Genomic DNA, 15,989 nt, shown 5'->3' with positions numbered 1-15,989 from the left:
CTCTATAAAATGGGACGAAGATTCCTGACCTTTTCTGGCAGTTGTAAGGATTTAAAGAGATTGTGCACACAAGTCTTTATTAGCCCAGGGCCTGGAAGGATAATTACCACAGAGGAAGTGTTGGTTTCTATTTAAGAATGTTTTAATGATAAATGTGAAGTGCCCTAGAATTCTCAGCATAGACATCTGGAAAGAGGAGGTAAACAGAGAATCTTCTGCTCAGAGGGAGCCTTTTTTATGTGTGAGCTCTCTTCTGTTGGGGACAGAATATCCCCTGGACCCCAATACTCCCCTCAGTTTGGGCACATTTTCTTCTTTCTCCTCAGCTGTGTGGTGGTGATTTTGGACCCCAAGGAGAACAAGCAGCAGCACATTTTTAACACTGCCAGGTAGGCTGGGGCCTGGGCATGGGCAAGAGTGGAACCCTGGAAGTGCTCGTGATTAGGTGACTAATTCATTCACTCACCCATCAGTTCAACAACATTAACCAAGTGTCTGCTCTGTGTTAGGTATTATCCCAGGTGCTGGGGTCACAACAGTGAACAAAAGAGATGAGAATCTTTGCTCTCTGTAGAGCTGACAGCTCAGAGAGGGAGACAGACTAAAGCCAATTGGCTAGCAAGCCCACTGTGACCATTGCTATGGGGAAATGACAAGGGATGTGTTAGGGAAGGTTTATAGGCAGAGAGTAGGGGATAAGCCATATCAGAGAGCTCTGGAAAGGCCTTCCTGAGGCTGAGACCTGGAGGAAGTGAGGGGGAAACCCATGTGAAGGTGAGGGAAAAGTATTTCAGGCAGAGGGCAAAGTCTAAGAACCTCGGGTTGTTTGAGGAGCAGCCAAGGATCCACGTGCTTGGAATAGAGGTGTGGGTGGGGGGAGATAAGGCAGGAACAGACAGAAGCCACATCACCTGGGCCTTAGGGAGGGGATTGGATACTGACTGCAAAGAGAAGCCACTGGAGGGCATTTATTTATAGGTTAAGGATATGCTTTTTACACCCTAACCTTCCAGCACCCTCAGTCTCCTTTCCCTGTTTTACTTTTCTCCACAAAAGGTACTTCTTTCTCAATATGCAACAAAATTTCCTCACTAATGATATTTACTGTCTCTCTCCCTTCCATAGTGTGAGTTCTCTGAGGGCAGAGATTTTCTCTTAGTGAATTTCTATGTCCCTTTCACCTAGAGCAGTATTTAGCACATTGATGGCACTTATTTTTTCAAGAATGAATGAATGTGATTTAGAAAGATCGCTCTAACTGCTAGGTTACTGGGGAAGGCCCTTAGCTCTGAGTAGGCCCATGTTGGTGTCCAGGGGTCTGCCTTTGGGTTGATTGATCACTGTGCCACCCAACAAATGGCATGGAAAGGGTCCACTCTCAACCACTGATGAGTCTGTCTTAGAAGGCGGTGTGACCAGAGTAGAGGTTTTCACCCAGCTGCATTTCAGAGTCACCTGACCCCTGGGCCTCACTCCCAGAGAAGGCCTAATCATTGGCCTGGAGTGAAGCCTGGGTATTGGGAACTTTAAAACTCTTTAATCCTCACCTGAGGATATTATTTCCATTGATTTTTAGAGAGATTGGAAAGGAGGGAGGGAGGATATGGGGATGAGGGGGAGAAATGTCAGTGTGAGAGAGACACATCGATTGGTTGCCTCCCACACATGCTCCCACCAGGGCCAGGGATTGAACAGAAACCCAGGTATGCACCCTATACTGGGAATCGAACCCTCCACCTTTGGTGCACAGGTTGATTCTCTAACCACTAATCAACACCAGCCAGGGCTAAAATAATTTTAGACTTAACAAGACTAGTGCAAAGAGTGTGTGTAAACCTTTTACCCATATTCCCCAAATGTTAACATTTTATCACATTTGCTTTATCATTCTCTGTCTATATATATATTAATTTTTCTCTGAATCATTAGAGAGTAAATTGGAAGCATGATGTCCCTGTATCTCTAAATACTTCGGCTTGTATTTCCTGGGCGGGGAGGAATGATGTGGTCCTTTAAAACTGCAATACATTCAACAATATCAGGAAATTAAAATTGATACATTACTACCATCTACTCCTCATTCAGGTTTCACCATTTGTCCCAAGAATGTCCTTTATAGCAAAAGGATTCTGTCCAGAACTATGCATTGCTTATCATTGTCTCTTTAGTCGCCTTCAGTCTGAAGCAGTTCCTCCAAGGACTTTTATGACCTTGACACTTTTGAGGATTACAAGCCAGGTAATTTGTAGAATATGCCAACCTTTGGGTTTGTCTGATGTTTCCTCATACATAAATTCACGTCTACATCTTTGTCAGGAACACCTCAGAAAGAATGCTGTGTTCCTCTCAGTACATTCTATCAGGAAGTTCATGATGTTGATCTCTCTCATGACTGGTGGTGTTCACTTTGAGCCCTTAATTAAGGTGGTGTCTGCCAGGCTTCTCCATTATGAAGCCTCTCTTTTCCCCTTAGGGCTGCTTCTCTGAAACTTTGCAGATATTACCCTGTTTCTCACCAAACTTTTACTCACTAGTCTTAGCATGGCTTTGACATTTTTAAAAAGCTCCCTAGGGCCGAAACCGGTTTGGCTCAGTGGATGGAGCGTCGGCTTGCGGACTGAAGGGTCCCGGGTTCGATTCCGGTCAAGGGCATATACCTGGGTTGCGGGCACATCCCCAGTGGGAGATGTGCAGGAGGCAGCTGATCGATGTTTCTCTCTCATCGATGTTTCTAACTCTCTATCTCTCTCCCTTCCTCTCTGTAAAAAATCAATAAAATATAATAAATAAATAAATAAATAAATAAATAGCTCCCTAGGGAATTCTGACATGCAGCCAAGACTGAGAACCTCTGCCCTGTATGGTTAGATGTCCTTGGGGCAGGGGACTTCCCTGTGTTGAAGTTCCCTCATCTCAAAACTGACTAATGAGTGTCCTGACTTCTGGAATGTGTGTGAGGAATCAGCGTACTGATGCCCATATAGCATTTGACAGAGGGCTGGGCACAAGGTCAGGACACATGATAGTCAGGAGTACTTGCAGACAATAGAAAACCCACAATGAACATGGTTTAAACACAAGGGCATGTTCTTCCTGCACATAAGTGTGGAGGTGGACACCCAGGGGACTGGTGTCTCTGTGAGCATTAGGGACCCCACTTCTGTCTTTCTGTTCCACCATGCTTATTGTGAGGCTTCTGTTCTTGAAGTCACCACTTGACCCAAGATGGAGTTCTGGCTGTATGTACTTTCTTCAGAAGGGGAACAAGTGGAGAGCAGGACAGAATTCCCTTTGAGAAGCTTTCCTAGAAATTGCAACAGCACCTCTCATTAGCCAGACTAAGTCATGTAGCTGTACCTGTGTAGCTACAAGTGAGTGAGGAAATGTACTCTAGCTGGAGACATTGCCAACCCAATTAAAACTGATATTCTGTGAATGGGGAAGGAGGGGTGAGTTGCAATTAGGTAGCCAAATTACCTTTGTTGCTGTAGGAACAATGGGAAGCCATCAGAGGGTTGAGTTGATGATAAATGTTCTATAAGATTGTCAGAGACTTACTGAAAGACTTACTTAGTTATCTGCACACCAGTTTACTCATGTGAAGGAGACAACTACTAGACTGTTAAGGAAGAGATGTAAAAACAGCATTAAAAAAAAGAGAGAGAAAAAAACAATGCACTCTTGGAGCAATGAAACTTGCTACAAAAAAATGTGCAAACTAGTCTGATTATTCAGCCATTGTGCTGGCTATTTTGGAGTATCAGAGAGAAGCATATTGATTGGCAACAGGTTTTCCAGAACATCTTGAGCGATTAGCAGTGGAGCACATGCTGTGGCTGTCTCAGTGTGATTGTCTGCCAGGGTCCTCCCTTCAGCACCACCTCCATAGTTAGGCCAGATCTGTACCATTTCCTGCATCTGAATTTCTCAGGATTAGAGGGCTGCTGGGGTCTTAGGAAGCCCACTGTTGTAGAGGGAGAGGAAGGAAAGTCCCCATTCAGTGTCCACCCCATCTGAGTTTGGAGTTTAAGGGAGAAGGGACCTTTGCTTTTATAGAACCCCATTTCCCTATGCTCCTAGCAGCAGGGAATGCAGGAATGCATAATGTGCTGTGCTGGGCACATAGGCAGCACTGGATCTGTGGGAGCTGCTGGTGCTCACCTCTCCTGGCCTCTCCAGGCTTAGGAGCGAGGAGTGGGCAATGTGCTGTGAGCTCAGCCAGGCTTGGGTCTGGCTTCCCACCCTTAGTGGAACCAGTGATATCAATCCTTTTCCTTGCCCTCAGGAAGTCTCTGAGCTCTCTGGCCTTCTCCCCTGATGGGAAGTACATAGTGACGGGAGAGGTGAGTTGTGATCATGATTGAGTAGGTGGGGAGGTGTCTTGGGGCCATTCCTTCTGTCTTCACAGGCCTGGAATAGCTCGTTCCTGGCCACAAAAGCCTCCTGGCAGATAGGGGAGGTAGCTTTGGGGCATACCCTGGGGCAGTGCCATCTTCAGCCCTGTCAGCCCTTCTAGCCCTGCTTGCTATTAAAGCCAGCAGCAGTTAACAGCTCCACCTTTCCTAGAACGGGCACAGGCCTACTGTGCGAATCTGGGATGTGGATGAGAAGAGTCAGGTGGCAGAGATGTTGGGCCACAAGTACGGCGTGGCCTGTGTGTCCTTCTCCCCAAATATGAAGCACATTGTGTCCATGGGCTATCAGCACGACATGGTACTCAACGTCTGGGACTGGAAGGTGAGCCAACTGGTGGGTGTGGGGCAGGCAACCAGCTGCTGGAGCATCCTGGGTATCAGGCTTTGGAAGAACTAAATGAGATAACTTGGTAAAGTGCTCATTCATCCAGCAAATATTTATTGAGCACCTGATCCCTGTTTTAGGCACTTATTGAAAGGCATATGACAAGTGCTCAATTAGTGGGAAAATAATTATTTTTATAGTGACCAGCTGTGACCTTGATCAAGTGACTTAACTTCTCTGTGGGTCTGTTTCCTTATGGATATTGATCAAGTGACTTTACTTCTCTGTACGTCTTTTTCTTAAAATGGATATTATAGTATACACCTGGTTGAATTGTGAGAATTCAATGAATTGATATGAATCACTGGACTCTGGAATAGCTGAGGGAGGACTTGGAATCTGCAGAAATGGGTACCAAGTCCTGGTTCTGTTCATAACCTGCTATGTAACCTTGAGCACATGATATCTTCCCTTTTAGCATGGCAGAGTAGGAGGAGAAGTACCTCCCTTATAGAGCTATTGAGAGGATCCCATGAGTTATCCAGTGAAGTGCTCAGCAGGGCCCAGAATGGGCGCTCCATTGATGGCAGCCGTGGTTGCTATCCTTACATCCCAGCTGTGGCTGTCCTCCACACCAGCAGTCGCCATCCGGTGGTCCGCGGACTACTGGTGGTCTGTGAGGTCTGAAAGGTTGGCGACCGCTGCTCTACACAATGTGGGCTGTAGAGCTTGGGCTCAGGGACAGCTCTGGAACTTACTCTCATGTGGGTACCTTCCCAAGCCTCAGTCTCCTCTGTAGTGGTAATAAGAGTGTCACACAGGTTCTCACATAGGTTAGCTTATTGGAGGGTCCAAGGAAAATAGACTTGGAGCAGAGGAGAGTGAGGAGATGCAGGGCTGAGGGCAAAGGCTGAAGTCTAATGGGGTGGGTGCTAGCATGAACTTTTCTGTACTGATTCTTTCAGAAAGATATTGTGGTGGCCTCCAACAAGGTATCATGCAGGGTCATCGCCCTCTCTTTCTCAGAGGACAGCAGCTATTTTGTTACTGTTGGTAACCGGCATGTTAGGTTCTGGTTCTTGGAAGTCTCCACTGAAGCAAAGGTGAGTTTTGTCCCTGCCACCTCAGCCAGGCCTGGGGAGTAACTGTCAGGGGCAGAATGGACTCCTGTTTCTTCCTGAGACACAGGGCTGTCTGGCCTCTCAAGCCTGTCTCTGCCTCTGGCCTGCTCTCCAGTGCTGACTGGCAAGCCCTGCTAGGAATCTCCCCACTGCACTCCCTTCCTCACTGGCCCTGGGCCACGCCTTTTTCCAGGGCTGCTGCCTTCCAGCCACTCTGCCTGGAAGTGTGTTCTATGTTTTTCTTTCCTTCTCCTCCTCTTGGAGGAGTTTCTTAGGGTCCTCCTGTGTAGTTGTGTTGTTCCTCTGGTCATGAGAGACCCGTCATGCCGTTGTTAGAGTAGAGGTTATGTGAACAATGTCTCACTGTGCCCTGCTATGCCTCCAGGTGACGGGGACAGTGCCTCTCATAGGGCGCTCAGGCATCCTGGGTGAGCTGCACAACAATGTCTTCTGTGATGTGGCTTGTGGCCGGGGCCAGATGGCAGGCAACACCTTCTGTGTGTCCTACTCGGGCCTCCTCTGCCAGTTCAACGAGAAGAGGGTGCTGGAGAAGTGGATCAATCTGAAGGTACCCCACCTCTCTGCTATCAATGGGGGAAACACTTTTTCCATGACATGATCTCCTGGGACACTCAGCAGTGTTTCTGCCCGGTGGTTGATCACACCAGCTCTGGGTTTGTTAATCCTCACCCGAGGATATTTTTCCCATTGATTTTTAAAAGAGATTGGGGGAGGTGGGAGGAGCGGGAGAGAACATCAATGTTCTCTGAGATGGAACTTGCAACTCAGGTATGTGCCCTTGACCAGGAATTGAACCCCTGACCCTTCAATCTGTGGACCAACACTCTAACTACGGAGCACACCAGGCAGGGTCCAGCTCTGGGTTTGACCTTATAAGTTCTGCTTGTATTATTCTGGTAAATGACTTGCCCTACCTGAGCCTCAGTTTCCTCATCTGTAAAATGGAAATACTGCTGTATACCTCACAGAGTTGATGAGATAATATAGGTAATGGCATTCAGCACAGTGCTAGTCCCCTAAAACGGCGTCAGGTTACAATTGCTTTATTCACCTTTGGATTCAGTTCTCATTTCTCTTCTTCATTGAGCACTCTTGGCTAGTAGGACAACTGCATTTTTAAATTTTTAAAATAGATTTTTATTGATTTCAAAGAGAGGAAGGAAGAGGGAGAGAAAGATCATTGATGAGAGAGAATTATCAATCAGCTGCCTCCTGCACATCCCGCACCGGGAATCAAGCCCACAACTCGGACATGTGCCCTGACCGAGAATCAACTGTGACCTCCTGGTTCATGGATCGACACTCAATTACAGAGCCACATTGGCTGGGCCTGAATTTTTTTAAATATATATATAAAGTATCATTGACTTAATCATTTTCAGTCAAAAAAGTCTATACCAAAACAATATTTTAAACTAAAAGATGATATATCAGTAAATTGCAGAATCACTTTTCTTTTCGTTTGAATCCTCATCTTAGAACTCATGCAGCTTTTAAGCAAGTCAGAAGCTTTTGACAGATAGATGTGTAGCCCCTGAGTAGTTGTCATAAGTGACTCATAAATTAAGTCCCTGTGAATTTGTAGAAACTCCTCTAATCTGTGTCCAGAGTTCGGGCATTTCCTGACTCTCTATATGTCCTGGCAGGATACAGTCCTTTCTGTATACAGTAACTTTTTTCTATGCTGCTTTGAAGTATAATCTCTATGAAGTTGTTTTTAAACAATAGGAAATAAAATTTAAGCCTAAAACTCAACCCTGTTACTGCAAGTGACCTATCTTTAGTCACAGTCTGCTGAACAGATATTTTCCACCCACAGCTGAGTTGTTCTGTAGGTAGCAATGATAACTCTATCCCAGTCTACCTGCTGGCACATTTCCTTCAATAGTGATCTTACGCTATATCCTGATTTCAAAAATCGTAAAATTTACTAAGATGGGCTTCTTAAACCCAGGAAACTATAAGGCTTCTCTGGAGGCCCAAGTTCTGTCAGTCCCCATGTCCCTGAATTGGGCCACACAAAGCACAAAGTTCACTTGGGTCCCCTTTTCCCCCACAGGTCTCCCTGTCTTCCTGCCTCTGTGTCAGCCAGGAGCTCATCTTCTGCGGTTGTACAGATGGGATAGTTCGCATTTTCCAGGCCCACAACCTACATTACCTCGCCAACCTGCCCAAGCCACACTACCTTGGAGTGGATGTGGCCCAAGGTCTGGAGCCCAGGTACTACCCGAGGGAAGGGAAAGGGGCCCACCCAGAGTCTGTCTATTGGTATACATCCATATTTTTAGATCCATCTCCATACTAGCCAGCCCTAGGCAGGAAGCAGGATACAGCAATAATGAGGCAGCAAAATCTCTGCCACTGTGAAGTCTTCAGCCTAGTGAGAGAGCTTGACGGTAAACAATTACACAAATAAGATCATTTCAGATAGTCATAAGTGCTTTGGTGAAATAAAATAGGGACTCATATTTGGGTGGCCAGGGTAAGCTTCTAGTGAGAAGGAGCCAGCTGTGTGGAGAACTGGGTCCTGACAGCAAGTGGAAAGGCCTTAAGGGAATAGCACACTGGGCCTGGTGTGTTGCAGGAATACTGAGCGGCTGTGTGCTTGGAGCCCAGTGTGCCCAGGGGAGGAGAATAATAGGAGATAGGTCTGAGAATGGATGGAGGCTGGTAGAAGGAGCTTATAGTCTATTCTGAGGTCCATGGGCAGCTACTGGGGATTTCAGGCATTAGCATTATGTGATCAGGCCTGGAGCATTAGATCACTCTGGCTGCCATGTGAAGAATGGGTGGAAAAGCTGAGCTATGACATATTTTCCCTTTGTTGTAAGTCATTTTGTGGGGGCAGAGGAGCTACCTAACCAGAAGTGCTGGGTACTTGGGGTGACCTCTCTGTAGATTACTGGACACTGCCTCTGGAGTGCCTTTTCTAATAGCCTTGAGGGGGCTATTGGGTGTCTCAAAGGAAAGAGGGTGGGTCAGCAACTCACAGACAGTGGTGTGTTATAGCAGCCAGGCTGCCCAGCTCTGCCAGCTTCTGCTTTGTGCTGTGTGGCCTCAGGTAGGTCACTGTATCAATTTGTGCTTCAGTTTCTTTATCTATAAAATATAGTACCTACCTATCATGGAGGTTGTGGGGATTCAGTGCAGCTAAAGCTTTTGGAACACAGCAGGTGCTCAATAAACTGTAGGGAGGCCCCAGATCAGGGGACAACAACTCTGCTCCCTTGCACAGAGATGTTTGGTCATGTGTTGGTGGAGCCCATGAGAGAGAAGGCCTGAGGTATGTGCCCGTTATCCTTCCATGAGAGAGGACAGAGCTTGGGTTGGGTGAAATGAGTGGAGAAAAATGTTAACAGGAGTTGAAATTCAAATGTTCTCAAGGGCCAAGTGGAAGCTTTCACTTTACAACCTCTGTGTTAGAAACAGAGCAAAGGAAGAGAGAGGATGGAGAAGTGGAGTTGGAGTGGGAGAGATGGACCACCGTGGCATTGACATGAGATAACTCAAGTGTCACCGTGTCACCGCAGGTAGCTGTCACTACCCACAGTGACACTGATGGTGATTGATGACCCATGTTGCCTTGTTAGTTTCCTCTTCTGCAGGAAGGCAGAAGCAGTCTATCCGGATACGGTGGCACTGACCTTTGACCCCATCCACCAATGGCTATCCTGTGTGTATAAGGACCACAGCATCTATATCTGGGATGTCAAAGATATCAACAAAGTAGGCAAGGTGTGGTCGGAGCTCTTCCACAGCTCCTACGTCTGGAATGTGGAGGTGAGTCCCTTTCCCCTCCCCAGCCTTTGTTCAGCCCCCATTTGAAGAAAGCTTCTGCAGAGTTTGGTGATCCCATTTAGCCATTCCTTCAAAGGATGCCTTATTCCTTCAAGTGGACTCCAGAAATGTGCCAGGTACTGTTCTTGGTGCTGGGGACACAACTAGGAAGGAAACGGACAAAAGTCATGCCCTCATGGAGCTCACATTTGAGTGGGAAAGTAAACCCATAAATATCAGTATATGACATGCCAAGTAGCAGTACCTCTCAGAAGAAAAATGAAGCAGAGTAGGTGAAAAGGAGATCAAGGCTACTTGCTATTCTAGAGAGGAGAGTGGTCAAGGAAGGCTCTTTGAGGACTTGACTTTGAAGCAGAGAACTGCAGGAAGTGAGGGGATGAGAGGCATGTGACCACTTGGGAGAACAACAAGAGGAAAGGTCCTGTAGCAGTAGCCTGTGTACCTCAGAGAGCCTTCTGTGGAAGCTGTTTGTGTCATTTAGTGCTTTTTTATTTGTGTTGAAGATGTTTTTATTTTCTAAGAATAAATCTGTGGAGATTTTTTCATTCTCTAAAGCTGTTCTAAGTACTCCTTGCAAATTAGATAACTGATGGAGAAAGAATTGTATTCTACTTTTTTTCCCTCCTGAAAATATCCTACTACTAGGAATGTCTGTCCTAGAGAACTTGTGTTTTCAGTGGCCTAATTCAGAATTGGAAAAAATAACCTTTGGAATAAGTATTGATTTAGCCTATTGACTGTTTGAATTCTTTTGCTTTCCTGGATCTGATGCTTCTATTACTAGCACTTTTCTCACTTAACAAGAAAGTTTTTAAATAACGTTAAAATTTTATATATAAACTAGAGGCCCGGTGCACGAAATTCATGGGGGCGGGGCGGGGATCCCCTCAGCCCAGCCTGCACCCTCTCCAATCCAGGATCCCTCTCACAATCCTGGACTGCTGGCTCCTAATTGCTTGCCTGCCTGTCTGGTCGCCCCTGACTGCCCCCCGCTACCAGCCAGGTCGCCCCCAACTGCCCCCTCCCTGCCGACCTGGTTGCTCCTAACTGTCCCCCCCTGCCAGCCTGGTCACCCCTTACTGCCCTCCCTGCTGGCCTGGTTGCCCCCAACTGCCCCCCTTTGCCGGCCTGGTTGCCCCTACCTCCCCCCCCCTTGCTGGCCTGGTCGCCCCTCATGGCTCCCCCGTTGGCCTGGTCGCCCCATGCAGCCTGCTGTTCAGTTGTTTAGTCGTCCCTCATTAACCCCCTGCCGGCCTGGTTGTAGGCACCCATCTTATGAGGGTGTGAGGGTTAGTTTGTATATTACCTCTTTATTATATAGGATAGGATATGTTCTCCTTGAAAAAAAGTTGTAATATTAAAGGTAAAACTAAAGTCTTTTTGATCACTTCCCCACTGCCAGTACTACTCTCTCTCACCCATATTATCAGGTTTTTTTTATGTTTTTTCAGTTCATTTTCTTTGTATCTACCTGTTACTTATTTATTATATTTATATATAAATATAAATTTTATTTATTGATTGTATAATTCTGTATGTAATTAAAATATAAATCTTATTCTTATATTATATTTTTATATGTGTATATTTATCTTCTCAACAACAATATCTGTAGATAGATCTTTTTAGGACCTTTTTATTAATTCTGGAAAATTCTCAGCCAGTACAGGTTTAAGAATTGCCTCTATCACATTCTCTCTCTTCTATAAATCTTATGTACTATTTCTATTTATCCTTTATTTTTACTTTTAAAAATTATATTTATTTTTTATACTCATTACCTTAAAAATTTTATTTATTTATTGATTGAATCTAGAGAGAGGAAGGAAGAGAGAGAGATAGAAACACTGATTTGTTGTTCCACTTATTTATGCATTCATTGGTTGCTTCTTGTTTGAACCCTGACCAGGGATTGAACTCACAACTTTGCCATATAGGGACAACGCTCTAACCAACTGAGCTATCTAGCCAAGGTCTTATCCATCCTTCCTTCCCTCCCCTCCCCTCCCCTCCCCTCCCCTCCCCTCCCCTCCCCTCCCCTCCCCTCCCCTCTCTTTCTTCTCACCCGAGGATATTTTTCCATTGATTTTTAGGGAGAGTAGAGGAGAAAGGGAAAGACACAGAGAAACATCAATGTGAGAGAAATACATTGATTAGTTGCCTCCTGCATAAGCCCTGACCAGGGCCCTGGCTGGAGAGGAGCCTGCAACCAACGTATGTGCCCTTGACCGGAATTAAACCCAGGACCCTTTGGTCACAGGTCGATGTTCTATCCACTAAGCCAAACCATCTAGGGCAGTGGTCGGAAAACTGCAGCTCGTGAGCCACATGCGGCTCTTTGTCCCCTTGAGTGTGGCTCTTCCACAAAATACCACATGCGGGCACGCATGTACAGTGTGATTGAAACTTTGTGGCCCATGCGCAGAAGTTGGTATTTTGTGCAAGAGCCGCACTCAAGGGGCCAAAGAGCTGCATGTGGCTCGCGAGCCTCAGTTTGCCGACCACTGATCTAGGGCACCCTTTATTTTTAAAGATAAAACAGAGATCTTAAAAAAACCACACAGCCAAGGCTGGGTGGCTCAGTTGGTTGGAGCATCATCCTGTACACCAGAAGGTTGTGGATTTGATTCCTAGGTTGCGGGTTCTGTTCTCAGTTGGGGCGCATATGGGAGGCAACTAACTAATGTCTCTCTCTCTCTCCCTTCCTGTCTCTAAAAATCAATTAAAACATCCTCAAGTGAGAACCCCCCCCCACACACACACACGCACACACACACATATATAAATAAAAGTACAATTCATTGACTGTCGTTAGCAGCTGTTGATGTTCAAAGCCAGATCCATTTATTCATTGGGAATTGCAATATGGTAATATTCTAATTCTATCATTTCTTTTTATATATGTATACTAGTCCCCCCCTGCCCCCGGTGCACAGATTTGTGCACATTGAAAGGAAATTAACTAAAAGGTGGTCGGCATGGCGGGACTGGGTGAGAAGAGCCGGACACCCTGGAACCAACCTCCCATGGTCCCTCCACAGCTGGCCATACCTGGGGCGGTGCAGCAACTTGAAGGTTGTCTGTGGAGTGAACAGGGTCCCTCCAGCAGGTGGGGTCCCTCAGCCTGGCCTGTGAGGATCGGGCCGAAACAAGCTCTCCGACATCCCCTGAGGGCTCCCGGATTGCAAGAGGGTGGCTCTTGGGTGGTTCCCTCCTCTCTGGCTCTGGGTGCATCACCCAAGAATCATAGCTACCAAGTCACGACAGCTCGGCAGCTCCTGTGTTGAGTGTCTGCCCCCTGGTGGTCAGTGCATGTCATAGCTACCGGTTGGAGCATCTGCCCCCTGGTGGTCATTGCGCATCATAGCTACCAGTCAGATGGTTGCTTAGGCTTTTATATATATAGATATGTTTTTATTGATTTCAGAGAGAGGAAAGGAGAGGGAGCAAGAGATAGAAACATTAATGATGAGAGATGCCCCACTGGCATGGCTCAGTGGTTGAGTGTTGACCCATGAACCAGGAGGTCATGGTTCAGTTCCCAGTCAGGGCACATGCCCAGGTTGCAGGCTCAATCCCGTGTGGGGGCGTGCAGGAGATAGCATTGATGTTTCTATCTCTCACTCCCTCTCTCTTCCTCTCTGAAATCAATAAAAATACATATATTTTTTAAATGATGAGAGAGAATCATTGATTGGCTGACTCCTACAGGCCCCCTACTGGAAATCGAGCCCGCAACCCAGGCATGTACCCTGATTGGGAATCGAACTGTGACCTGGTTCATAGTTCAGTGCCCAACCACTGAGCCATACCAGCCAGGCTATCATTTATTTATTTATTTATCCTCACCCGAGGATATTTTTCCATTGATTTTTCTATTATAATCACCAGTTTATTCTGTTCATCAGATTATTTATTCACTTGATTTTTAGATTCAGTTATTGATAGATGTGTATTTGTTGTTCATAATTTGTATCTTTACCTTTTTCTTCTTCTTCCTCTTCTTAAAGGATACCTTTCAGCATTTCATATAATACTGGTTTGGTGGTGATGAACTCCTTTAGCTTTTCCTTATCTGTGAAGCTCTTTATCTGACCTTCAATTCTGAATGATAGCTTTGCTGGATAAAGTAGTCTTGGTTGTAACTTCTTGGTATTCATCACTTTGAATATTTCTTGCCACTCCCTTCTGGCCTGCAAAGTTTCTGTTGAGAAATCAGCTGACAGTCGTATGGGTATTCCTTTGTAGGTAACTGACTTTCTTTCTCTTGCTGCTTTTAAGATTCTCTCTTTGTCTTTTGCTCTTGGCATTTTAATTATGATGTGGTCCTCTTTGGATTCCTTTTGTTTGGGGTTCTCTGCACTTCCTGGACTTGTAAGTCTATTTCTTTCACCATGTAGGGGAAGTTTTCTGTCATTATTTCTTCAAATAGGTTTTCAATATCTTGTTCTCTCTCTTCTTCTGGCACCCCTATAATTCGGATGTTGGTACGCTTGAAGCTGTCCCAGAGGCTCCTTACACTATCTTTGTATTTTTGGATTCTTTTTTCATTTTGCTCTTCCGGTTGGGTGTTTTTTGCTTCTTCGTATTTCAAATCTTTGACTTGATTCTTGCAATCCTCTAGTCTGCTGTTGGAACTCTGCATAATATCCTTTATTTCAGTCAGTGTATGCTTAATTTCTAGTTGGCCCTTTTTCATAACCTCGAGGGTCTCACTAGATTTCTTGAGGGTCTCACTACATTTATCGGTGGTCTCACCAGACTTTTTGAGGGTCTTACTAAATTTATCGGCAGTTTCTAGAAAGTTCTTGAAAAACCTTAAAAGTGTGGTTTTGAACTCTATATCCAGTATTTTGCTTTGCTCTATTTCTGTCATTTGTGTCCTGTTTCTTTGTCTCCACAGTTTTTATGCTTCCCTGTGTTGATAGAGTGGCTTTCTGTGCTAGGTGTCCTATAGGGCCCAGTGGCTCAGCCTCCCCAATTACCTGAGGTGGACACTCTTGGTGCACCCCTTCGTGGGCTTTGTGCACAGTCTTGTTGTAGTTAAGCCTTGATTGTTGTAGGTATCACTGTGAGAATCAGCTGTGTCTATGGTGGGAGAACTTCTGTGCTGAAGACACCCTTCTGGGGCAAGACTTGCTTCAGTGGGGCTTTGGTGCTCACTGAGTCTGCCCCCTGAGTGTGTCCCTTATGGATCTGAGGAGTTGTAATCTGGCTCTTGGATCTAAGGAGGTGCTAATTTAGCCTCTGCCTGAGGCTACCCAGCAGGAGCTACGAAGAGATCTGCAGATTCCCCTTCCTTGTTTGGGGTTCGGAGGTGCCCAGATGAGGCCCAGCTGTGAAGCAATGCAAGCTGCTGTGGGGCCTTGGGCCTTCTTTTGGAAGTTCTGGGTCTGGCCCAGCTGCAGTTTCTTAGGTAATTTTTAGATTGCAAAGGGCCAGGGCATTCATATGCAAAAGCCTCTGCCACAGCTTGGGTGGGGCGGGGTCTCAGGGGATCAACAGGGCGGAGTAAGCAGCTATGGCTGGTCCTCAGCCCTGCCCTAAGAGGCCCCGCGTCTCAGTGTCCCGGTATTTGGTGCAAGCACCTCTGAGAGGAAGCCACCCTCGAGTTCCGAGGGTTGCCCGCTGCCAGACAGTCCAGTTTCTCCCCGTATGAGTCTGGGTCCCCAGAGACTTCCCGGAACAGGAGTTCAGAGCAGTCGGGGGCTTGAGACTCCCTCCCAATTCAAAAAGACAGCCACATCCTCAGTTGCCAGCCCTTGCCGCATGCGCCTCCATACCTCTGCACTTTATTTCCGCACCTCCTCTGAGTCTCAGTGCTTTTCTCTTTCCTTCTAGTTGTAGAATTTCCACTCAGCCAGCCTTCCTGTGGTTCTGGATGATGTCCATTTTGTCTTTTTCTTTCCATTGATTTTTAAAGAGAGGAAAAGAGGAGGAGAGAAGATGGAGAAACATCGATGTGAGAGGCACATCAATTAGTTGCCTCCCGCATGTGCTCTGACCAGGGCTGGGGCCAGGGATCAAGCTGCAACCGGTACATGCCCTTGACTGAAATCGAACCTGGCACCCTTCAGTCCGCAGGCTGACGTTCTATCCACTGAGCCAAACCAGCTAGGGCATATCATTTCTTTTTATTAGTTGAATTACTTATGTGAAGAGACACTTCCCTTCATCTACCATTTGGTCACCCAGTGGTACACTTCATATAGGAAAAGCAAGATAAATGCTTGATTTTTTTCCCCTTTATCAGTTTTTGAGATAATGAATTGGTTCCCTATCCTCTAAAGGTAACTAGTTGTTGCTGTT

The 15,989-nt window shown here is 46.1% G+C and overlaps 1 protein-coding gene across 1 annotated transcript in view; it reads left to right on the top strand.

The window, feature by feature from the left end:
• The window catches only part of WDR62 (WD repeat domain 62), a 55,067-nt gene that overhangs the window by 3,928 nt on the left and 35,150 nt on the right, over positions 1 to 15,989 (top strand). Inside the window, 7 exon segments of the mRNA XM_059666728.1 lie at positions 327 to 389; positions 4,286 to 4,343; positions 4,567 to 4,737; positions 5,706 to 5,843; positions 6,247 to 6,429; positions 7,942 to 8,102; positions 9,473 to 9,662. Of these exon segments, the coding sequence (XP_059522711.1) occupies positions 327 to 389; positions 4,286 to 4,343; positions 4,567 to 4,737; positions 5,706 to 5,843; positions 6,247 to 6,429; positions 7,942 to 8,102; positions 9,473 to 9,662 (964 nt within the window).

This window comes from Myotis daubentonii, chromosome 15 (assembly GCF_963259705.1).
Source record: "Myotis daubentonii chromosome 15, mMyoDau2.1, whole genome shotgun sequence".
Lineage (NCBI taxonomy): Eukaryota > Metazoa > Chordata > Mammalia > Chiroptera > Vespertilionidae > Myotis > Myotis daubentonii.
This window is presented reverse-complemented; position numbering and strand designations above follow the sequence as displayed.